This window comes from Coregonus clupeaformis, chromosome 4 (assembly GCF_020615455.1).
Source record: "Coregonus clupeaformis isolate EN_2021a chromosome 4, ASM2061545v1, whole genome shotgun sequence".
Lineage (NCBI taxonomy): Eukaryota > Metazoa > Chordata > Actinopteri > Salmoniformes > Salmonidae > Coregonus > Coregonus clupeaformis.
Window position 1 is genome coordinate 21,693,749 of NC_059195.1, and position 26,295 is coordinate 21,720,043.

General features: G+C 42.2%; 1 protein-coding gene across 2 annotated transcripts in view; it reads right to left on the bottom strand.

Annotated features, from left to right (window-relative positions):
• LOC121554222 (beta-galactoside alpha-2,6-sialyltransferase 2-like) overlaps positions 1 to 26,295 on the bottom strand; it is a 55,600-nt gene that overhangs the window by 15,174 nt on the left and 14,131 nt on the right. Inside the window, exons 2-3 of one of the 2 annotated variants that reach the window (XM_041867709.2) lie at positions 5,569 to 5,620; positions 4,275 to 5,430 (exon numbers count right to left, since the gene is read on the bottom strand). In XM_041867709.2, the coding sequence (XP_041723643.1) occupies positions 4,275 to 5,346 (1,072 nt within the window). In that variant the 5' untranslated portion in view covers positions 5,347 to 5,430; positions 5,569 to 5,620. Of the gene's footprint in view, positions 1 to 4,274; positions 5,431 to 5,563; positions 5,621 to 26,295 lie in introns of both variants that reach the window. The other variant, XM_041867703.2, reaches the window with a different exon arrangement.

The following is a 26,295-nucleotide window of genomic DNA, read 5'->3' on the forward strand; positions in this document are numbered from 1 at the left end:
CATGCGGTGAAATCTCTTCAGATTACCTCAACAAATTGATAACTAGAATGCCAAAGGTCTGCAAAGCTGTAATTGCTGCAAATGGAGGATTATTTGACGAAAGCAAAGTTTGAAGGACACAATTATTATTTATATTAAAAATCATTATTTCTAACCATGTCAATGACTACATTTCCTATGTATGTTTTCATGGAAAACAAGGACATTTCTAAGTGACCCCAAACTTTTGAACTGTAGTGTACTTCCCAGATCTAAAATGAACAGTCAAGTACAAGCAATATGGGCATTTCCATGTCGAAGGCGCCATGAGCAGTAACGTGAAGTTCATAAGGGCACATCACATTTGGTGTCAAATGAAAGCTAACAATATGAAAGAAAGTTAAACGTATTCTACAAGAACCAATATCACTCCCTAAAAACACAACGTTATGGAACAATCATAGGATAGGTTTTCAGAATTCACCGATAAATTGGTCCACATGGAAAACTAAAGGCATGACTTGGTAACAGGAAATACATTTATTTACATTACATAATTAAAAAGTAATTTTGGACTGACCAATGTAGATAGTTTCAAATACATGCAACTTAAAAGTTACATATCACAAAATTTAGATTTGAAAACATTTGGACATCAGAGCAAGCTTGAGGGAATCTTATTTTGAGTCAGAAAAGGATGTTCATATAATAGGGAAGATATACAAAACCTTGCAGAGAGCATATCCAACTTCCAATCTCTTAGAAAAATATATAAAATATTCGAACCAAGACTTAAAAATAACTGATGTTGGTACAAGATGGAGGGAAAGTTGGAGCATAACTAACGAAATTACAGTTAACGAAAATGTACGCTTAATCCAGTATAAACTAATGTATAGAATGTATTATACAAGAGAAACATTTCAAAATTTTCTGGGAATGTTATAAAGTTCAAAAGTTATGGGCGGCGCTATAAAGTTAGCTGTCAGAACTATTAAAATGTCAATTTACTTTTAATCCGTCTGTCTGCATATTTCAAGACATGGCATTTGGGGGTGTAGTGAGATACCCAATGGGCTAGACGATTCTCTTCTCATCACTCATCTTGAAAAAATGTATCCTAAAAACTTGGAAATCAATTTTCACAATGGAAAAATCGAATTATTTATTATTGAATTATTGAAATAGCATGGGGTGACCGAAAAAAAACGAGTTGGTTCAATTTAATGCCAAGTGGCAAACAATAATGCAGGCACTAGGGATGGGGATGTGAGCATGTGGGTCTGGACAGATGAGATGTAGTCAATGTTCGTGTGGGTCTGTAAGTTGTTATTCGTATGTATAAGTTTGTATCTGGATTTTTTTTTTTTTTTAAGACAAAAATAAAATACATTAAAAAAAGACAAAAGAAAGCTGAGTCTATATTTTTGAGAACTTAAGGCATATATAAACATTTTTCAACCATTTTCCATCCTAAAAATTAGGAATAAGCAAAGGCTTTGATTTCAGGTCAAACAGATGGAAAAGGGGTGTTAGAAAACGTTTAGCAGAAAAAGTCTTAAGGTATTAGAAATACATCAAAACACAATAATGTTGAAGTAAAGACCCCTGCCAACTAATATCAACATTTATATTTAGTTTGGCCAAATCGGTAACAGAATTACCAAATAAACTAACAGAATGACTGCAACTGAATTGGCTACAATGGGAAATCATAGTAGTCACAAACCACAGTTCGGTCACCTGCTACTGTCCTCTGGCATACTGTTAAATTCAGCTGAACTGTTTTCTTTCTCTTTCTGTTGCGTGGTGGTCAAACAAGAGTGTGAAAACAGTCTGGACAACCCCTCCCTCTCTCTCTCTCCCCCGTCCCTCTCTCACTCCAGTTAATGATACCTCTCCCAGCTCTTACTGACACCTACCCATGAGCCCCCTCTCTTTCCATTTACTGTAACCAGCCTCCTCACCCACTGAGCACCGACGGACACCGGAAGTCCATGGACGTTGAAAAGTAGTTGAAATTTGGTCAGTCCAAATATTAGGGCCCTATAAAATCCGCGATGCGGTGAACGTGGACGGAATCACGGAATCCAGACATTAAAACGGAATTCAACAATATTCAAAAATATTTTGAACTTAGTAGGAAATCCACTAAAAGTATTGAATTTATTAGAAAATGTATTCATTTGCCAAAGATTATCAAAAGACATGAACAAAATGCATCAGTGATTCGTATTTTCCTTAAACTTTCTAAGGAGACGCGGGAATGCCCATGTCTGTGAGTGTGTTTTTGTCTACCACTTTGTGTAGCCGTTAGCGATTATGCTAATAACCGTCTTCTGGTAGATGGAAAGGCTTTCCCAAAAACCTGCTCAATTAAATGTTAACTACAAAGTAGCATATGCCTACCTGGCAGAATGATATCATTATTATTTGCATCAATCCAGTGGTGATTTGTTTAGCAAACTCTACAATCACACGCTTAAATAAGTCTGAATTAAAGGGTATCTACACCCAAAATTAAAAATATATTTGATTTTTCCCAGACTTCAAAAGTGGTCTCCTGATGTGGTTTAAGCATTGTTGTTGACTTACAACATCTAATTTTGTGTTTTCTATTTTTCTATTTTGAGAGCAAAAAACAATTAAAAAACCTGTGAAAAATCTGAAACCTGGAAAAACTAAAAAGAGAAAACAGAATTTGGGGAAAAACTAAACGGAATAAGGCAAAAAATACACCTAAAATATGAACCAATAAAAAAAAAGATATGTTATTTGTTACATGCTTCTTAAACAACAGGTGTAAATGAACAGCGAAATGCTTACTTACGGGTCCTTTTACAGATAAAATCATAGATGTCTGTTTTACAAGTTTGGACAGTACAGTGCAGTAGAGCACAGTACAGTAAAGGAAATTAGAGTAGAGGTCAGTACAATACAGTACTGTAAAGTCGAGTTAAGTACAGTAGAGCATACTAGAGTAGATCACAGTATAATTTACTGTATTGTACTGTATTATACTGTGCTGTACTGAACTCTACTCTAGTTTACTGTCCAAACTTGTGAAACATACATCTATGATTGGTACAGATTTGGGGGGGGGGTTGGAGAGCTGTGGAGGGAGAGAGCAGTGAGGAATGTAGAAGGCCGTTGAGGGTGTTATTCAGCCAATTCACCACACGGTGCCAGTGAAACATTACAGTCTGGTACAGATGTCCAACTACAGATTCACAAACCTCTCACCTTATTGACTATAACCTCATACATACACTCACATGCTCACACACACACACACACACACACACACACACACACACACACACACACACACACACACACACACACACACACACACACACACACACACACACACACACACACACACACACACACACACACACACACACACACACACACTTTGACATGAAGGAAAGGATGGGAAGATAGGAAGGTATTTCCAGAAACACCTCAGCATTGGGCAGATGTGGCGTAACTAAGTGAGATCAATATGGTTTGATTTCCTGCTAATCTATACAATTAAACAAGTCAGCCAGCTGGCCCCGAGTTCACTCTCCCCATGCCCACATAGAGACGCCAACACAGAAAACAGAACACACACAAAGACAAGCTGCAATGCAGTCAGCCAAAGTATTCTAGAGGTACAGTATATAGAGGATCTCCAAACTAACTCCTCAAGACCCTTCTGGAGATCTGATTGGCTTTGAATGACTTATGCCAAAGCCCTTTCAGCCAATCATAGAGATTGTTACTACAGTGTGACAGATGTCTATTACTTGATGTGTGAGACAGTTTAGAGCCCAAGCCAAAATGTCACATCACTGCGCTACGCTAAGCTAACACTAACGCTGTGGGGCGAATTGGGAAGTCGATAGCGTTACATGACAAATGTACTTTCCAATCAATGCTGTGGATGTCACTTCGTAAAGAGACATCATTCTCCCCTCTCATAGACAGACTGCCACAGAGACAGGGTTGTCACAGAGAAAACAGCTCAGGATCAATGCTGTATTTCACACTCTGACATACACACAGTCACACATAGGCAAGACCAGGGTCCTATTTATCAGGGCATTAGGTAAAACAAAGTGTTTGTTTTTTCAATTTACTGTACCGATAAAAGCTTCAAGAAATTTCAGCCATCATATCCCAGTTCACCTTCAATCCCTTCCTCCCGTTTAACCTGCATACCTCCCTCCCCCTGCCCTCCCTCCATCTCCATCTTCCCTATCCCCTCCCATCCCCTGTCCTCTCCCCTCCCTCTAGCCTTCACTCACCGATCTCCTTCCCCAGGCCTGAGTGCAGAATAGCCCCAGCGGAGGTCACCACAGCACAGCTCCTGAAGCCCCTCTGGCCACCCTGTCTGTAGAGCTGCTCCAGGGCCAGGCGCGGCACAAGGTGGGCCCAGCCCAGCGAGGAGAAGGGCTGCTCGGACCCGTCCAGTGTCCTCAGCCTGGCCTGGTCCTTCAGCTCACACAGCAGTTCCCTGGAGCTCTGGGCGGCCCGCCTGCCTCCTTTATAAGCCACGTGGTGCTTGTTGGCACTCAGGTAGTCACGCATGGCGCGCTGCAGCCGCGGGGACAGCATTCCAGAGGAGACACTTCCCCGCCAAAGTCGCTGGACCACAGAGGCCGACTTGGAGAAGTAGTATTCTTCTAAATCATTCTCCTCTTTTCCCCACCCCTCTCTCTTCCCCCCACGCCCCCACACTGTAGTCCTCCTCCTGTGGCTGTTGTTCGTCTGAACCCCCTCCTCCGCCTCTCCGTCCTCACGTGAGGATCTGCGCGTTATTCGGTTGGGCCCCCGGTCAGCATCGGAGGCGGTCCAGGTGGTTCTCTCGCGGCTACGGGTCACTGTCTGGTCGGAGTGGGAACCCACGTTCTCCGTGCCGAAGGAGGACCATGCAGCCAGGGTCTGGGGGTCCAGGTAGTCCTGCTGCTGTCGGCTGCCCCCCTCCCCCTCCTGGCTGGTCCCGTAGGGACCGCTGTCTGGGCTCTGGCTCAGCTCCAGGCCAGGTTCTGGGGTGGTGGAAGTGGGGCTAGGCTCTGCTTCTGAGTCTGGGTAATGGTTAGAGTTAGGGTCTGGGTTGGGGTAGATGGTGGTAAAGGTGGTGTAGGCGGGTTCGTGTCGGGAGCCCATGATGGAATGGCGCTGCTGGTGGGAGGCGGCTTGAATGGAGGACAAGCGGCGCGTGTCGGGGTGCTGGGAGAGCGAGGAGCCAGCGGAGGTCAGGGCCTCGTTGTCCACACGGGCGTCCAGGAAGTAGGATAGCAGAGCCAGGAAGAGGAGGGCCCATGCCAACATGCCCACTAACACCAGCCTCCGCCACTGACGCATACTGGACTTCATCTCCTCACACACACCTATACGAACACCAGGCCGGCTCCAATCAGCAGTCAGAGGCCAGGTCACAGCAAAGGACAGCCAGAGGGCCTGCAGAGGTGAGAGGTCAAAGGTGACAGTCTTCACCTAAAGTGCTTTTGGTTAAAGGGAGAAATCCCCATGTCTTTTCAAAGCTTTTTGTATTGGTGTGTGTGTTTATCTTATTGTATTTTCCACAACTTACCTCACCTGGTGGCCCTATTTATTTTAGTCCATGTGTCTTCTAGAATAGAACGGGACCCTGGGAAACAAAAAGGTACAAATTAGGTAGGAGACATAACACACACACACACACACACACACAGACACACACACACACACACACACACACACACACACACACACACACACACACACACACACACACACACACACACACACACACACACACACACACACACACACACACACACACACACACACACACACACACACACACACACACAGCAAGAATATATTAACTAGCCTGACACCTCAACTGCACAGTTCTAGCAACCTCTTTTAATGATGTATTTTGGGCCTGTATTGTTGGAACACATCTCTAGAGACGGAGGGCAGGAAAGGCCAGCTCCTAAGAGACATCTCCCCTAATTATGATTGTCTGGCCCCGAGGGCTGAGCCTGCGATGGCCAAGCCCAGGGAAGGAGCTCCAAGCTGAGGAGGAGCAGTCTCAGGGGATTCCCTGTGGTTGTCCTGACCTCCAGACATCCCACACTGGGCCACACATGGAAGCAATGATAAACCACTGACCCTTGGCTAAACTGAGTCAGGAAAGGGGGCAGGCTGGGGTGTGGCCCAACAGAGGACAGAGAGATGAAAAGGTACATGCACACCCTGGAGTATGAACCCACAACGGAAAATATATATTCACATATCCATATCAAGAACTACACTCAAAGAGCGGAAACCTATGCAAATGGTTCTTCTCAAATCAAATTTTATTGGCCACATGCGCCGAATACAACAGGTGCAGACATTACAGTGAAATGCTTACTTACAGCCCTTAACCAACAGTGCATTTATTTTTAATAAAAAAAGTAAAATAAAACAACAAAAAAGTGTTGAGAAAAAAAGAGCAGAAGTAAAATAAAATAACAGTAGGGAGGCTATATATACAGGGGGGTACCGGTGCAGAGTCAATGTGCGGGGGCACCGGCTAGTTGAGGTAGTTGAAGTAATATGTATGTGTGGGTAGAGTTAAAGTGACTATGCATAAATAATTAACAGAGTAGCAGCAGCGTAAAAATATGGGGTGGGGGGTGGGGGGGCAGTGCAAATAGTCCAGGTAGCCATGATTAGCTGTTCAGGAGTCTTATGGCCTGAGGGTAGAAGCTGTTGAGAAGTATTTTGGACAGACTTGGCACTCCGGTACCGCTTGCCGTGCGGTAGCAGAGAGAACAGTTTATGACTAGGGTGGCTGGAGTCTTTGACAATTTTGAGGGCCTTCCTCTGACACCGCCTGGTATAGAGGTCCTGGATGGCAGGAAGCTTGGCCCCAGTGATGTACTGGGCCATACGCACTACCCTCTGTAGTGCCTTGCGGTCAGAGGCCAAGCAGTTGCCATACCAGGCGGTGATGTAACCAGTCAGGATGCTCTCGATGGTGCAGCTGTAGAATTTTTTGAGGATCTGAGGACCCATGCCAAATCTTTTCAGTCTCCTGAGGGGGAATGGGCTTTGTCATGCCCTCTTCACAACTGTCTTGGTATGTTTGAACCATGATAGTTTGTTGATGATGTGGACATGTGGAAGCTCTCAACCTGTTCCACTACAGCCCCGTCGATGAGAATAGGGGCGTGCTCAGTTCTCTTTTTTTTCCTGTAGTCCACAATCATCTCCTTTGTGTTGGTAACGTTGAGGGAGAGGTTGTTATCCTGGCACCACACAGCCAGGTCTCTGACCTCCTCCCTATAGGCTGTCTCATCGCTGTCTGTGATCAGGCCTACCACTGTTGTGTCGTTGGCAAACTTAATGATGGTGTTGGAGTCGTGCCTGGCCATGCAGTCATGGGTGAACAGGGAGTACGGAAGGGGACTGAGCACGCACCCCTGAGGGGCCCCCGTGTTGAGGATCAGTGTGGCAGATGTGTTGTTACCTACCCTTACCACCTGGGGGCGGCCCGTCAGGAAGTCCAGGATCCAGTTGCAGAGGGAGGGGTTTAGTCCCAGGATCCTTAGCTTAGTGATGAGCTTTGAGGGCACTATGGTGTTGAATGCTGAGCTGTAGTCAATGAATAGCATTCTCACGTAGGTGTTCCTCTTGTCCAGGTGGGAAAGGGCAGTGTAGAGTGCAATAGAGATTGCATCATCTGTGGATCTGTTGGGGCGGTATGCAAATTGGAGTGGGTCTAGGGTTTCTGGGATAATGCTGTTGATGTGAGCCATGACCAGCCTTTCAAAGCACTTCATGGCTACAGACGTCAGTGCTACGGGTCGGTAGGTTATCTTAGTGTCCTTGGGCACGGGGACTATGGTGGTCTGCTTGAAACATGTTGGTATTACAGACTCAGTCAGGGACATGTTGAAAATGTCAGTGAAGACACTTGCCAGTTGGTCAGCACATGCTCGGAGTACACGTCCTGGTAATCCGTCTGGCCCTGCGGCCTTGTGAATGTTGACCTGCTTAAAAGTCTTACTCACATCGGCTATGGAGAGCGTGATCACATAGTCATCCGGAACAGCTGGTGCTCTCATGCATGCTTCAGTGTTGCTTGCCTTGAAGCGAGCATAGAAGTGGTTTAGCTAATCTGGAAGTCTTGTGTCACTGGGCAGCTCGCGGCTGTGCTTCCCTTTGTAGTCTGTAATAGTTTTCAAGCCCTGGCACATCCGACGAGCGTCAGAGCTGGTGTAGTACGATTCAATCTTAGTCCTGTATTGACTCTTTGCCTGTTTGATGGTTCGTCGGAGGGCATAGCGGGATTTCTTATAAGCGTCCGGGTTAGAGTCCCACTCCTTGAAAGCGGCAGCTCTACCCTTTAGCTCAGTGCGGATGTTTCCTGTAATACATGGCTTCTGGTTGGGGTATGTACGTACGGTCACTGTGGGGACAACATCATCGATGCACTTATTGATGAAGCCAGTGACTGATGTGGTGTACTCTCCTCAATGCTATCTGAAGAATCCCGGAACATGTTCCAGTCTGTGCATGCAAAACAGTCCTGTAGCTTAGCATCTGCGTCATCTGACCACTTTTTTATTAACAGAGTCACTGGTGCTTCCTGCTTTAGTTTTTGCTTATAAGCAGGAATCAAGAGGATAGAGTTATGGTCAGATTTGCCAAATGGAGGTCGAGGGAGAGCTTTGTATACGTCTCTGTGTGTGGAGTAAAGGTGGTCTAGAGTTTTTTTCCCTATGGTTGCACATTTAACATGCTGGTAGAAATTAGGTAGAACGGATTTAAGTTTCCCTGCATTAAAGTCCCTGGCCACTAGGAGCACTGCCTCTGGATGAGCGTTTTCCTGTTCACTTATGGCCTTATACAGCTCATTCAGTGCAATCTTAATGCCAGCATTGGTTTGTGGTGGTAAATAGACAGCTATGAAAAATATATTATTTTCACACGTTTTGGGTAGTATGTGTGATAAGATGACATTTGCATAAGCTCTTGCTCGGAGTGTAGTTTTTTATATTGAAGTGTGAATGTGAATGTGTCTTCCCTCCCACTCTTTCGCTCTCTCTCTCTCTCTCTGAGGGCTTACAACCCTGTCCACAAGAGCTGTGAGTGCTGTGAGTCTGTGTTGCAGCTCAGACCTTTCAGGTTAGAGGTCAACCTGTGAAAATGTGCCATCTGACCTCCGGGGCAGTAACAACAGTGAGAGGCAGCCTTCATTAAGACTGAAAAACACACCAGCCAGACAAAAACAAAAAGGTTCCTCATGGCAATGTCATCCTGTGTGCTCCACTGGGGCCCGATGTGTGGGAGTGATAAACATGCACAAATCCCTGTGCGTGTGTCGAAGGGTGAGCATTTCACATGGTAGTAATCAGGATCTGTGCTTCAGTAACTTCAGTCAAACAACACAAATGTGTGCCACAGATGGAAGGACAGGAGGGCAGGGGAAATAGAGAAAGACAAAGAGAATTATATTCCGTAAAGTTGGAGAAAGCTATTATTATAAGTTATTATATAAATTAAATGTATGAAGCAGATGATACAGAGAGACTGATTGGAAGTGTGAGGGAGAGAGAGAAACAGTGATGCATAGAAATGTAGAGTGAGTAAGAGACGGAGACAGGAAGAGAATGGGTGGTCTTTGTCATCTTGTGGTGGAGAAGAGTAGGATTGATGAGGAAGGGAGGAGGAGCGAGAGGAAGAGGAGTTGGAGGAGAAAGTGGGGGAAGAGCGGGAGGAAAAGGACAAAGAGGAGACAGAGTTAAGCGTTAGCAGGCCTTTACCCCGAGGAGGTTCATTATGTGGTCATGATTTTTACATGGCAGAGAAAACCACATACTGAGCGAGAGAGAGAGAAGTTCGATTTCTATCGTACAATGTGCCCTCTAGATACACAGAGCTTTTGAACAGTGGAAGAGGTGATGAAAAAGGAGGAATGTCCTTTGATTGGATATTAGCCGGCAGCTTAATGTTTATGACAATTTGCAAAGGAAGACATCAAAAAGTGCATGTACTTTCAGAATTGATCTACCTGTTGGAGACCACTGGCTTAAACATTCACACTCAGTACAATGTATACTGAACAAAAATATAAAATGCCACATGCACCAATATCAAAGATTTTACTGAGTTACAGTTCATATAAGGAACTCAGCCAATTTAAATAAATAAATTAGGCCCTAATCTATGGATTTCACATGACTGGGCAGGGGTGCAGCCATGGGTGGGCTTTGGAGGGCATAGGCCCACCCACTTGGCAGCCAGGCCCACCCACTGAGCTTTTCCCCCTTTCCCCCAAAAGTGCTTTATTACAGACAGAAATACTCCTCAGTTTCACCAGCTGTCAGATCCCGCAGGTGAAGAAGCCGGATGTGGAGGTCCTGGGCTGGCGTGGTTACACATGGTCTGCAGTTGTGAGGCCGGTTGGATGTACTGCCAAATTCTCTAAAACGACGTTGGATGCGGCTTATGTTAGGGAAATTAACATGAAAAATTCTGGCAACACGTCTGTTGGACAGTCCTGCAGTCAGCATACCAATTGCACGCTCCCTCAAAACTTGAGACATCTGTGGCATTGTGTTGTGTGACAAAACTGCACATTTTAAACTGGCCTTTTATTGTCCCCAGCACAAGATGCACCTATGTAATGATCATACTGTTTAATCAGCTTCTTGATATGCCACACCTGTCAGATGGATGGATTATCTTGACAAAGGAGAAAAGCTCACTAACAGGGATGTAAACAAATTTGTGCACAAAATTTGAGAGGAATAAGCTTTTTGTGCGTATGGAAAATATCTGGGATTTTTTATTTCAGCTCATGAAACATGGGACCAACACTTTACATGTTGCGTTTATATTTTTGTTCAGTGTATATGCATGATATACTGTATTAGCCTATGAATGATTTCCGAAGCATCTGTATATAAAACATCAATACAGGCCTCATATAATAATAATATAATAATAATATATAATAATAATATATAATAATAAAGGGTAAAGGGTTGTAGTTTGTTTGAAGTGGGTCCCAAATACTGTATTCAGAAAACATTTCAAAAAGTCTAACTCAGAGCTCAAAACTGCGACCAAAACACTCGCATCTTTGCGATCCTTTCACTTGGCAGTGCGACAGCTATTTTTAATTGGTCACTAGGGTGGCAGTAAAAAAAAAAAATGTAGCGGGTCACGTTAGTTTTTGGTTCACAATTTACTTAACTTATTTATTATCAAGATTTATTCAAACAGCAATGTGAATGCAACAATGGGTATGCAGACCAGATATTGAAAAAGTTTGGTCCGATGTCTTGGTTGAATCTTTGCGACGCACAACTCAGTCATCATGCGCTGTTTGAATGAACATTTCTAAAGGCTTTCCCAAGAAACCTTTAAACCAATTAAACTGTTGACTGCAAAGTAGGCCTACCTGGCAGAATGAGATCATGATGATTTGTATCAATCGCGGGGGCATTTGTTTAGCAAACTCTGCCATCACATGTAGTTTACACTGCACATTGTATAGTACAAAAACAGCGCTAGCCAAACACAGTCTTGCTAGGCACGCAATTTAATGAAAGGGCAATTAAAGGGTGATTTTGAGAGTGAAACCCTGAAAAACCAGGAAAACCAGGAAAACTGAATTTACCAAAAGATAAAACTGATTTTATAGGGCCCTACAATTGTAGAGTGAATGTTAAAAATCGTCTCAATAACACCCTTTTAGATATTGCGCAAAAGGTTTTTTCCCCCTCCAAACAATCAATGTAAATAAGATATTGTCAAGTTAAAATGTAATTATTTGTGTATGGAGGGTAGGTCATTATAGGCTATTCGCTACTTGCTCAGCCCGCAAATGACATCTATATGGAATGCAGGTATATTATGGTACACAGGTCAGGTAAATAATGGATTTTAATTTTTTATTTTTTTAAAGAAAATAAAAAAATTGGTGCGACCATATCATGTGCTGGTGCCATCAGCTGAAAAAGTTGGTTGCCACAGTGCCACCAGTGGAAAAAGTGAGTCTAGAGCCCTGTGAGTGAAAAGATAATAATTAGGTCTCAGGAGATTTGGGTTTCTCATTAAAAACACTAACTTCAGACAGGAAGGAGAGGAAGAAAGAAAGAAGAAGAGTGTACAAGAGTATAATGTATGAGTGAGTTCAGTAGTTGAGGTGCAAAGAGAGACCAAAATACTTTCCTGTAGAGTAGAATTCCTTCTAATATGTACAGGGATGGGCAACTGATGGGGGTGGGGGCCACAAATAATCTGAAATGATCATGAGGGGCCGCAGATGCTCGTGGGTCTGCGTTTTACAACTAATTTCCTGCAATTCTACACATTTTGCCATTGGGTGGAGAGAAATGTTTGCAGTTTTTAATATGATATAGGAGTGAGACTGACTAACAAAATCAATGGAGGCCTCGCAGCCGGTAATTTGACCATGATAACAAGTTTAGATAGCTGGTTGCAAAACTAATTTCACAATCTAAAAAATGTTAGCTGACATGGGATAATTGACTGACTATCAGTGACTGACATAACACGAGAAAAACTGCTGATGCCGAGGGCCTTCAAAAGGGGGGCCGCCGGTTGCCCATCCCTGATGTACACCAATGGGACAACACTAAAACCTGCATGTGTGTACTGTACACACAGGTAAAGCACAGGCTAAGCATTTTGTTCTTCATAAATTATTGAGTGTTTGTCACGCCCTGACTCAGGGGACTCTTATATGTTGAGTCAGGGTGTGTATATTCTTTGTTGTGTATGTTCTATGTTGTATTATCTAGTATGTGTATTTCTATGTTGGCCGGTGTGGTTCCCAATCAGAGGCAGCTGTTGCTCGTTGTCTCTGATTGGGGCCCATACTTAGGCAGCCTATTGGCACTGTGTAGTTGTGGGATCTTGTTCCGTATAAGGTTTGTTGTGTGTTACCTTAGGACTTCACGTTTAGTTGGTTTATTGTTTTGTTGTGTGTTTATTTCGTTATAATAAACATGTATGCATATCACGCTGCGCCTTGGTCCGTCCCGTCCTTCAATGAACGTGACAGTGTTCCAGAGTGGAGGTGTACATGGTGCTGTCCAAAACATCAAGTCCTTCTCGACGCATGTTGTTGGATACGCAATTCCAAATTCACTCCTAGCCCCTATCAGCTAGCCCACTCCTGCTAATCAAAGAGGATCTGGTCTGTTTAAACAATAAGGCAATTTCTTCACCTTGTCTTCTAATAGCCAGGTGAAATGTCACCATATTACTTACAATTAATGTCCAATTGTTTCAGATCTACATCGGCATTCTCACCATTCATAAAGGCCCTATAGCTCTATACACTCAAGACTATATTTTTTAGTCTATACACTATACAATAGAAAAATAGTTAAGAGGGAGCTAGCCTAAGCGTTAGCAGGCCCTTTACCCTGAGGAGATTCATTATATGGTCATGACTTGACATGGCAGAGAAAACCACATACTGAGAGAGAGAGGGGGTGGGGGGAAGAGTTCTATTTCTACTGTAAAATGTGTCCTCTAGATACACAGAGCTTTTGAACAGTGGAAGAGGTGATGAAAAAGGAGGAATGACATACAGTAAGACTGGGAAAAAAGAGAGAGAATGATTGGAGGAGGAGAAGGGAGGTGTAGTGCAGAACCATGTAATACAGCGCAAATACTCTATAATTCATCAGCTCTGCAGCTTAAGTCTGATTCACACACAAGCTGCCCTCAGTAACGCTGATCAAACAGAAGACAGACGGACGAGGATCTCTGTTGGTGTGCTGGTTGATAAGACTTACCAAAACCTTCCCGATCTCATATAGAGAATCATGAGATATAACTAAAGCCAGATAGAGCCCTAATAATTTAGCTTACAGTCCTACTCAAACCCCAGAGCTGCTAAAGCTAAACTGTGAATAGAGATGCACCCAATCAACACATTCTCTTAACACATTATTTGTATATACACGTCAGTATATTTGTCACTTGGATAAGGCTGTCAAGACATAAATTGACCCAGCGTGCACTTCATTGCACTTTCGGAACTATTCTATTGGTTCCATTATGTCAGGCAGCAGGGCTAAATAAAGCACCCTTTGTATTGAAAACCAAAATACTATTTCGACCCTGTCTGAACAGCCACTCTCATAAGAGCTGCTACTGAAACAAAAGAGCGTTCTACGACCCATCGCGGCCTTGTACTAAAACTATTATGCGATATTGGAATCATTTCACATTAACAGTTCATATTACAGGAGACTTTCATTCAGTGGTGTGTATTCATGGATGCCAAGTGAAGCCAGGCTTCCCAAGAAAATTGAAAAAAAAAACATTATTTTTCTTTAGTCTCTCTGTTTCACAATTTTCCTTCAATCTCACCGGAGAAAGCATCCAAGCGAGCGAAACAGCGCCCGTCTGTCTCTGTATGTGTAGACCATCTATCTGATGCTGTCTGGTCCAAAAGAGTATGACATTGTTGCCGCCCGTAGCATTGAATGCAAGAAAAGCCAGCGAGCATTTGGCATCCCTTGATATTTTTTTAAATAAAATAATAGCCAATCAGCTTTGAGCTAAACTGAGTGAGATAAACTGTGAGAATGAAGTAAAACCACAGTCCAAAAAGTGTTAAGGGAAGCCAGTTTGGATTTGGCTTCTCCCCAATCACATCGAGAGCATACGTCATTGACAGAAACTCGTTGTGCATCTCAATGTGATGTTGTCCTTCGGTGGCTAGCTAGCTAATCATTGGCCCTTTCCTAAATTAGCTATGGATGGAGATATGATTTGGACTGTGGTTTTACTTAATTCTCCATACTGGCCAATGATTATAATGGCGATTCTGATCCAACCATAAATTCATACATTGTGCTCCTGGCCTGAGAGGATGGAAGTTCAATATGTAGCTAGATGTAGAAGGCTAATGTTAACTAGCTAACGTTGCCCATTAAATTAAGTTAGGCTAGCGAGCAAGCATTTTAGCCAGGTAGCCAAGGACAACAACAAAAAATGTGTACTGTATGAAAGAGTGATAGACTGTTTCGTCAACATGAATGAGAGGAGGATGGCATTGGCGTTTCTCTACAAGTAGGGTGAGTCAACATGTTTTTTCTACTTGCACGAATACACACACACACACACACACAAATCAGAACCAAGGACAGGCACATATTTAGCTTAGGTTGATTGGACTAAATTGTTTTTAGTATCTTTTAGTTGTCACTGTATTAGACTAAGCATAGGTGATTTGATGATGTTGACATGGTGCTGGAATAGTGGAGGCAGCTCCTGTTTTCTATGCAACTTGTGGTAACTCTCCGTGGTTCTAAATCAAGTTGTTTAGTGATCCAAACATTTCAGAAACATTAACTTGCTTGACCAGTAGGTAATGTAACGGTTTGTTACATTTGTACATTTTAGTCATTTAGCAGACGCTCTTATCCAGAGCGACTTACAGTTAGTGAGTGCATACATGTTACATGCAATATGCTTTTCACCGGACAGAGGTTCCTCCGGTTTTGTGATTAAACAAAGGTGTGGTTGGATTTATTCTGCCACTGTGTCTTCATATTGTCTCGGCCTTAGGCCTATATATCACGGTCGCAAGGCATATGAACTAACCGGTTATAGAGTAAACAACGCAATTATCACAATGCATAGGTTGTAATATGGCTTTTTTTTCCCTGGCTTGGCTTCCCCAGTGATTTTACACATGCACCACTACTGCTTTCATTAGACCAAATGCATTTATATGAGTATCAATTCCCTCACAGTTTATGACAGCAGAGCAGACACCCGAGCCGCTCGGATATTATAAAATCCCAGCGAGAGAAGGATGGAATGGAATAAATCCTTAGAGGAAGAGGAGAGAGAAATATGGTGGTGGGGAGAGAAAGGGGGTAGGGAGAGAAAGAGGGAGAAAATGAAAGAGGAAAGGAAAGAGAGGGGAAGAGATGCAGATGGCACAAAGGAAGGGCAAGATGCACAGGAAGAATAAAAATCAATGAGCTCATATCCTGCCAGACTATATGAACTGTGGATCCCTCTCCACTCTCTTCCTGTGTAGACCCTGCCCCTCACCTACAGGTTCACCCTGCTCCACTCGCAGGGATCAGAGAGGTGATATTTCCAATGGAAGCAAATTAATCATAGTGGGCAGAACAAGCAAGGAGGTGGGCAGAGCCAAGCACGAGCTAGCGAGATCCTATTGGCACCTTCTAACATTTATTTGCATATTTCTATTAGGGAACGCCTACTCTGTGAATTGCACGTGTGCAATAACTCAATTCGCCCTTGCACTCCTTCTAAACAAGGCAATTTTTACAAACTTTGGCAAAGGGTCTACAAAACGTAGTCCACTGTTTGTTACAGATTCTAGTTTTGGAAACAGAAAACTGTATTGATTTCCATCTCGCACCATCTTCTCCCACTGCGCTTCCTCTCATCACCATATTTTGTAGTGAGTGGAAACGCCAACCGGATGCTTCACATTTATACATCTGGTGAAATATCTGGCTCATTGTTCTATCTGTGATATTACTCTCTAAAGATAATCTAATACTGTAGCTAATATCAGTTAGTCTTGCTAGTGAAGGGAAAGGGTAGCTCAGAAGGTTGCTATGCTAACCCACTAGTTTGGCCTGGAGATTTTCAGGAATTTTCCTGAATGAAATATAACATAACTGAAACGTAAACATGTTAAAGGTATTCCATAATCTCTAGGATCGAGTTTGATCTGAGTTGGCAACCCTGCTAGCTCTTATTAGCATCAAAGATTCCTATAGCTGCCACAGGATAGCACAGGACTAGGGCTGGGCCATATGGCCTAATAATCATATCTCCATTTATATTTAGATTATTTATGTTGTTATTTTTCTCTAAATAAGCTTTGTTGCACAATTAAAGGTCGATACACTGCATTTCAAAACAGTCAGGAATAATCAAATGAATTCAGGGCTTGTGAAATTATACCTAGGCTAAATATAAAAGTATTCCACAACCATAAGTCCCACTAATAATAATAATTATTATTATTTTATTAAAATAGTTTAACCTGCTTTTTTGCAATAATCACTGATGTGGCTTTCTAGTCTGTCTATGAAAATACCCTTTTTGTTACAAATTTAACAAACAATACACATCCACTAATGACCAACTTCTTGTAGCAGGCTTTACAGAAAATTAACACAGGTCTCATAAACAATCTCTCAAGCACACCAAGCCCACATGCTAGTGAGTAGCCAGCTAATCTTACTATTTAAAGTCTAGCCAACTTGGATCTATTTGCTTGCTAACAAGGTAGAACAGTTGAACTGTTAAGAATACACCCTCCTGTCCTTCTACAACTGTTTGAACTTCATAGCCTGCTCACTTTGTTTAGATGTTGAAATCAAGTGGCCTGCCTCCCTGGATAAGAAGCTTATTTCTCAGAACGAGAACGAGTTGCCAATTCCTTATATAAATGAGTATTTTTATGCTCATTGCACATTTATAAAACACAGACTAGACAGCTAGCACATAACAATATTTGGCTAATATGATGCTAGCGGTACGTGGTATGAAATTGAGCATTAATGATGTGTTGTTCATTGATACTCCCATGTTAGTAGGGTCTGCTCTGTTCTCAATGTTGGGATTTGAGACATAAAAAGGGTATCGTTAGAAAAGGAATCAACTGCTCTTGTTGGACCAAATCTCAAATGTAAATAGCGAGTTGAAACTGCTTGTTGTCATAGAGGAAGAAGTTATCTTTTGTCTTTGTTGTTGTGAGTGGCAGGGGGAGGGGCTTGGTATCTGTGTGTGAGTGGGAAGGTGCTCAGTGCACACAGCACAGAAGGTGCAAAGGAGACAAGATCAAAAAGACAAAACGCTCATAAAAACTTAAGAAAATAAAAACCTTGACATAGGACAGCAACAGATTATACTGATGTATTGGGTTATAGTAAAGTAGGACTGTTCAATTGGATTATGGCTGGATTGCGTAGCAGTATTTTATAAAACAGGATTACTCATAGATGGTAGAGGATAGGAAAAGGTAGAGTGGCGAAGTGAACCGCTATGTAAAAATGAATTTTAAAAAAGTGCATGCATGCCTTGCATGGATCAAATTATGACCCTTCCAGCATATCTCCCTCTCACACTCACACTCACTCGCTCTTTCTCGCTCTCCCTCTCTCTGAAATTATCCCACTCCCATACCCTCACAGTGTCTGGCCTAGAAACCACAGACTGATCAGGCAAAAAGAGAGACGGACAGAGAGAGGGACAGGACGAGAAATAGAGACAGATAGAGACTAGGGCTGTGACGGCCAACTACCGGTAGATGGCTATATTTGCTTGCCATCTATAGTGGTGATGAAAGTAGTCTTACTGACAACTTGACCAGGATGAGGATTTGCCGATGTCAAGCTCGTTCCAAAAGCCTAATCTCTGATGAAGCAAGCTAAATGGCACGTTTGCTTAGCTAGCTAGCTAGCTACATGCCAAATGGATAGGCTACCCTCACATATCTGAAAACACTTGATCAATTGATGTTTACTGATCATGAAAAGCATGCAGTTACCTGCTGTATAACTCTGATAGAGCTAAATGTGGAATAATCGGAAATGTGTAGTTCTGACTATGCTCTTCAAAAGGTGATGATATTAAAACCAAAGAGATAACATCCCTTGAAAATGGCACTTAGCTCTGCACCGTATTGTGACGTTTTATTGATAACGACCTAGGTTCCAAGCTTGTTCTATTCATTCTATTTCTGTGTGCTGCTGCTGCATTGTGGGGGGCGTTGTTGAGAGTCCATGTTAAAGCAGAAACAGTTCCACAATTTTTTTTTAAAACAATCATAATAATTAAACAGTTATGATGGTTATTTTATTTTCATGACCATCTTCATCCACAACCATCGGTTACACAGTTAATACGGTAATTGTGCCAGCTCTAAGAGAGAGAGAGCCAGTCAGCCAGCCAGCCAGGAAAGAGACTTGATGCAGAGGGAGAGATGAAGGCAGAAAGAGAGAGAGATAGAAAGACGCAGGACGAGAGAGATGTGAGGAGAAAGAAAGATAAAGGTAAAAGAGAGATAAAGGAGGAAGAGAGAGGAATGCTGAGGGATGGAGACCGGCAGATCTCTCTGATGGAGTGAGGGATAATCTGCTGTTCATCTTTCCTCCTCTTCCTATGAGCTAAACACAGGAGGGTAAATCCTTCCCACACACTACGCCAAAACCTTAATCCAGCAGCATAGCCAACAGTAATGTTATTTCCTTACATTCTGCCTTCCACCCTTAGCTCATTACGTCCTTGCCTCCTCCCTACTTTGTGTGTACAGATATGCCTCCGAGTGTGTGTGTGTGTGTGTGTGTGTGTGTGTGCCAGCACTAGGTCCAGTCTCCTTGTGGCTGGTACCTAGTATGTGGAGCTGAGCTCACACTGCAGGCCACAGAGACCCACAGATCATTCCAGCCATCCCACCGCCTGCCACTCAAACACAGCACACACACAGCCTAGTGAAAAGATAGTCAGGTCCATAATTATTGGCAACCTTGATAAAGATGAGCAAAAAACAGTATGCTCAGAAAGATTGGGAAATTATATTATTTTATACTAATACAATTGCTCAGAGAAATAGATTTCTGTTTAACAAGTAATAATACAAAAAAGGGTCAAAATTATTGGCACCCCTGTTATCAATACTCCAACCTCCCCTTGCGAGGATAACGACACAGAAGTCATTTTCATGTAAAAGGACCCATGAGCACCAAAGTGAAGTTCGTAGCCACAAAATCCGAATTTAGCAATGGCCATTGAAAACCTGTGGTTTGAATTGAAGAGGGCAGTCCATAAGAGCAGACGAAGGATTTCAAGGATCTGGAAAGATTCTGTATGGAGGTACAGTCTAAGATCCCTCTCAACATGTTCTCCAAGCTCATAAAACATTTTAGAAAAAGGCTCAGTCGTTATCCTCGCAAGGGGAGGGTGCTAGAGTGAAAACAGTGGTGCCAATAATCTTGACCCCAATCTTTTTTAGATTTGTTTTACTTGTTAAACAAAGTATCTTTCTCTGAGCAATTGTATTAGTATAAAATAATTTCCCGATTTTTTTAAAGCATATAGCGCAGTTTTTGTATTGTTTATTATATACAGTCTTTTCTGCTCATCTTTATAAAGGGTGCCAATAATTATTAACCTAAATGTACACACACACACAGAGAATGCAGCGCATGCTTACTCGCTCTCTCACACACACACACACACACGCCCATCCATGTGGTTATATACAGTGAGGGAAAAAAGTATTTGATCCCCTGCTGATTTTGTACGTTTGCCCACTGACAAAGAAATGATCAGTCTATAATTTTAATGGTAGGTTTATTTGAACAGTGAGAGACAGAACAACAACAAAAATCCAGAAAAACGCATGTCAAAAATTTTATAAATTGATTTGCATTTTAATGAGGGAAATAAGTATTTGACCCCATCTCAATCAGAAAGATTTCTGGCTCGCAGGTGTCTTTTATACAGGTAACGAGCTGAGATTAGGAGCACACTCTTAAAGGGAGTGCTCCTAATCTCAGCTTGTTACCTGTATAAAAGACACCTGTCCACAGAAGCAATCAATCAGATTCCAAACTATCCACCATGGCCAAGACCAAAGAGCTCTCCAAGGATGTCAGGTACAAGATTGTAGACCTACACAAGGCTGGAATGGGCTACAAGACCATCGCCAAGCAGCTTGGTGAGAAGGTGACAACAGTTGGTGCAATTATTCGCAAATGGAAGAAACACAAAAGCACTGTCAATCTCCCTCGGCCTGGGGCTCCATGCAAGTTCTCACCTTGTGGAGTTGCAATGATCATGAGAACGGTGAGGAATCAGCCCAGAACTACACGGGAGGATCTTGTCAATGATCTCAAGGCAGCTGGGACAATAGTCACCAAGAAAACAATTGGTAACACACTACGCCGTGAAGGACTGAAATCCTGCAGCGCCCGCAAGGTCCCCCTGCTCAAGAAAGCACATATACAGGGCCGTCTGAAGTTTGCCAATGAACATCTGAATGATTCAGAGGAGAACTGGGTGAAAGTGTTGTGGTCAGATGAGACCAAAATCGAGCTCTTTGGCATCAACTCAACTCGCCGTGTTTGGAGGAAGAGGAATGCTTCCTATGACCCCAAGAACACCATCCCCACCGTCAAACATGGAGGTGGAAACATTATGCTTTGGGGGTGTTTTTCTGCTAAGGGGACAGGACAACTTCACCGCATCAAAGGGACAATGGATGGGGCCATGTACCGTCAAATCTTGGATGAGAACCTCCTTCCCTCAGCCAGGGCATTGAAATGGGTTGTGGATGGGTATTCCAGCATGACAATGACCCAAAACACACAGCCAAGGCAACAAAGGAGTGGCTCAAGAAGAAGCAGATTAAGGTCCTGGAGTGGCCTAGCCAGTCTCCAGACCTTAATCCCATAGAAAATATGTGGAGGGAGCTGAAGGTTTGAGTTGCCAAATGTCAGCCTCGAAACCTTAATGACTTGGAGAAGATCTGCAAAGAGGAGTGGAACAAAATCCCTCCTGAGATGTGTGCAAACCTGGTGGCCAACTACAAGAAACGTCTGACCTCTGTGATTGCCAACAAGGGTTTTGCCACCAAGTACTAAGTAATGTTTTGCAGAGGGGTCAAATACTTATTTCCCTCATTAAAATGCAAATCAATTTATAACATTTTTGACATGCGTTTTTCTGGATTTTTGTTGTTGTTATTCTGTCTCTCACTGTTAAAAAAAACCTACCATTAAAATTATAGACTGATCATGTCTTTGTCAGTGGGCAAACGTACAAAATCAGCAGGGGATCAAATACTTTTTTCCCTCACTGTAGGCTCTAGTAGGGTCTCATGGGGTTTCAGGGAAGCCCGTTGACCACCTATGATAATGAGCTGATCCACTGAAGTTATTGTGGTATTATTGTGGGTATTATGGTCTCTGTTTAAACCCCCTCCATCTGTATCCCCCAGGTCATGCTCTTACCAAATCAACACATTGTTAGTGGATGACGTGAGTTTCCCCCATACTGTACAATGGAAAGCATTTAGAACAACCTGGAAAATGTAATAATAATGATCATCATCAACAACAAGAATGGCAGTGTCTGCATTAGCAGTGCTAAAATACTCTCAAATACGTATTATTATGCTAGTACTGGGCATTTCCATCTAAAAGGACCCATGAGCAACAACATGTGAAGTTCATAGGAGCATGGCAAATTGGGTGTCAAATGAAAGCTGAGAGGTTTTTTATAATTTTTTTATTAAGGCATATATACATTTTTCAAGGTATTAGAAACACAAAAAATATCTACGCATATTTAGTTTTGGATAAATTATTTGCCTTCTGTAAGTTTAAGAAATATTGCCTCGTGCCTTGTAATTCCGTTACCAAATAACCACAAATCTTTAAGATATTTTCTAATTCCTCTCCCTCATGAGGAGGGAGAATAATTAAAGTTCACAGAAGTAACAAGTAAAAGGTAGACCTACCAATTATCAAATTTGTTTATTAATTATTAAGTGATTAAAACTTGTAATTGTGTTACCAAATCAGTAACGGAATTACCAAAAAATCAGTAACATAATTACTATAATTGAATTGGCTACAATAGGAAATGTTTCTGTAATTAGTAAAACAAAACACTATTTTTTTTAAACAAATTAATTAAAAATGAAAAGCTGACATGTCTTGAGTCAATAATTATTCAACCCCTTCGTTATAGCAAGCCTAAATAAGTTCAAGAGTAAAAATGTGCTTAACAAGTCACATAATAAATTGCATGGACTCACTGTGTGCAATAATAGTGTTTAACATGATTTTTGAATGACTACCTCATCTCTGTACCCCAAACATACAATTATCTGTAAGGTCCCTCAGTCGAGCAGTGAATTTCAAACACAGATTCAACCACAAAAACCAGGGAGGTTTTCCAGTGCCTCGCAAATGGCACCTATTGGTAGATGGGTAAAAATACATTGAGTATCCCTTTGAGCATGGTGAAGTTATTAATTATATTTTGGATGGGGTATCAATACACCCAGTCGCTACAAAGATACAGGCGTCCTTCCTAACTCAGTTGCCGGAGAGGAAGGAAACCACTCAGGGATTTCACCATGAGGCAAATGGTGACTTTAAAACAGTTACAGAGTTTAATGGCTGTGATAGGAGAAAACTGAGGGTGGATCAACAATAACATCCTAATTGACAGAGTGAAAAGAAGGGGGCCTGTACAGAATAAAAATATTACAAAACATGCATCCTGTTTGCAACAAGGCACTAAAGTAATAATGCAAAAAATGTGGCAAAGCAATTCACTTTCTGGCCTGAATACAAAGTGTTATGTTTGTGGCAAATCCAATACATTACTGAGTACCACTCTAGCAATGATCACCAATCAATTTGACAGCTTGAAGAAGTTTGAAAATAATAAAAATGGGCAAACGTTGCACAATCCAGGTGTGGAAAGCTCTTAGAGACTTACCCAGAAAGACTCACAGCTGTAATCGCTGCTAAAGGTGCTTCTACAAAGTATTGACTGAGGGGTGTGAATACTTATGTAAATTTTATATATTTCTGTGTTACATTTTCAATACATTTGCAAACATGTTTTAACTTTGTCATAATGGGGTATTGTGTGTAGATGGGTGAGAAAAACATATATTCAATCCATTTTGAATTCAGGCTGTAACACAACAAAATGTGGAATAAGTCAAGGGGTATGAATACTTTCTGAAGGCAGTGTAACTGTTTTTTTTCTTTCTGTCGTCTGGTGGTCAAAGCAAGACTGTGAAAGCATTCTGGACAACCCCTCCCTCTCACTCTCTCTCTCCTCTCCCTCTCCAGTCAATGTCACCTCTCCCGGGACTTACTGACACCTACCATCAAACCTACCACCTACCCACTTTCCCGTTACTGTAACAAGCATCCTCACCCACTGAGCACCTGCCGACACCGGACGTCCATGGACGTTGAAAAGTAGTTGAAATTTGGTCAGTCCGCCCTGGACGGACCAAATCTAAACCGATCATAGACGTCTATGTATCAAAAATTGACAGCACAGTACATTAGAGCACACTAGAGTACTATATAATGTAATGTGCTGTAGAATAAACTTTAATATACTCTACTGTGCTGTACAAACTTGAGAACCATAGACGTCTACGATTGTTTCAGATTTTGTCCAAATGTGTGTGGGGGGCTCATTACAATAACAGCCAGTGTGTAGAATAATACCCACATATGCAAAAGAAGGATATTGCATATTTTTACCTTTGTGTTCCTATTCAGGATACATCACCATGAAGAGAATGATATTCATATTCATAATTATGCATTTCTGTACAGTACAGATCAGGGACCAATGATGTAATTCCGTTACAGTAATTCCATTACCGAATGTAAATCCACTTCATCTACTGTAGTTCAATAACCAAAATACATATTTTCAAACTCAAGGTGTCATAGCTGACACCCCATTCTTTCTGCAGACATCTTTTAATCTTAATTCGGAGCAGATATTAGTTTTTGTAAAATATGGACCCATAACAAACGATTTTACTATAATTCTAAACCAAACTTGGAATCTGCACAGTTCTTCCAGTGTTTTTGTGAAATTGTGTAAATTGTTCAAAGTAGTCCTTGCGCATAGAGTTGTATGGTTTGTTAAACTTTGAAATCCATGCTTTTTGTTTAGCATACATTTTAAAGTGTAGAAATCTTGAGCCAAAGAGTAATCCAATTAATGTGGAATTGTCCTACTGTATTATTTTCACATTCAAATCAAAGTTTATTGGTCACGTACACAGATATTATCGCAGGTGCAGCGAAATGCTTGTGTTTCTAGCTCCAACAGTGCAGGAATACCTAGAAAATAATAATACATACATAATCCAGAAAAATGGATGAGACAGCCTATAGGGAGGAGGTCAGAGATCTGGCCGTGTGGTGCCAGGACAACAACCTCTCCCTCAACGTGACCAAGACAAAGGAGATGATTGTGGACTACAGGAAAAAAAAGAGGACTGAGCACGCCCCCATTCTCATCGACGGGGCTGTAGTGGAACAGGTTGAGAGCTTCAAGTTCCTTGGTGTCCACATCACCAACGAACTATCATAATAATAATAATAATAATAATAATAATAATAATAATAATAATAATATGCCATTTAGCAGACGCTTTTATCCAAAGCGACTTACAGTCATGCGTGCATACATGTTTGTGTATGGGTGGTCCCGGGGATCGAACCCACTACCTTGGCGTTACAAGCGCCGTGCTCTACCAGTTGAGCTACAGAGGACCATCATGGTCCAAACACACCAAGACAGTCGTGAAGAGGGCACGACAAAGCCTATTCCCCCTCAGGAGACTAAAAAGATTTGGCATGGGTCCTCAGATCCTCAAAAAATTCTACAGCTGCACCATCGAGAGCATCCTGACTGGTTGCATCACCGCCTGGTATGGCAACTGCTTGGCCTCCGACCACAAGGCACTACAGAGGGTAGTGCGTACGGCCCAGTACATCACTGGGGCAAAGCTTCCTGCCATCCAGGACCTCTATACCAGGCGGTGTCAGAGGAAGGCCCTCAAAATTGTCAAAGACTCCAGCCACCCTAGTCATAGACTGTTCTCTCTGCTACCGCACGGCAAGCGGTACCGGAGTGCCAAGTCTAGGTCCAAAAGACTTCTCAACAGCTTCTACCCCCAAGCCATAAGACTCCTGAACAGCTAATCATGGCTACCCGGACTATTTGCACTGCCCCCCACCCCATCCTTTTTACGCTGCTGCTACTCTGTTAAGTATTTATGCATAGTCACTTTAACTCTACCCACATGTACATATTACCTCAACTACCTCAACTAGCCGGTGCCCCCGCACATTGACTCTGCAACGGTACCCCCCTGTATATATAGCCTCCCTACTGTCACTTTATTTTACTTCTGCTCTTTTTTTTCAACACTTTTTTTTGTTGTTGTTTTATTTTTACTTTTTTTGTTTAAAATAAATGCACTGTTGGTTAAGGGCTGTAAGTAAGCATTTCACTGTAATGTCTGCACCTGTTGTATTCGGCGCATGTGACCAATAAAATTTGATTTGATTTGATTTGACTAGGGCCCCACTCCTACCTCACACACCTCAAATCATATTTTATTGGTCACGTACACATATTTTGCAGATGTTATCACAGGTACAGCATAATGCTTATGTTTCTAGCTCCCACATTGCAGTAATAATTACACACAAATCCTGAAAAATAAAAATG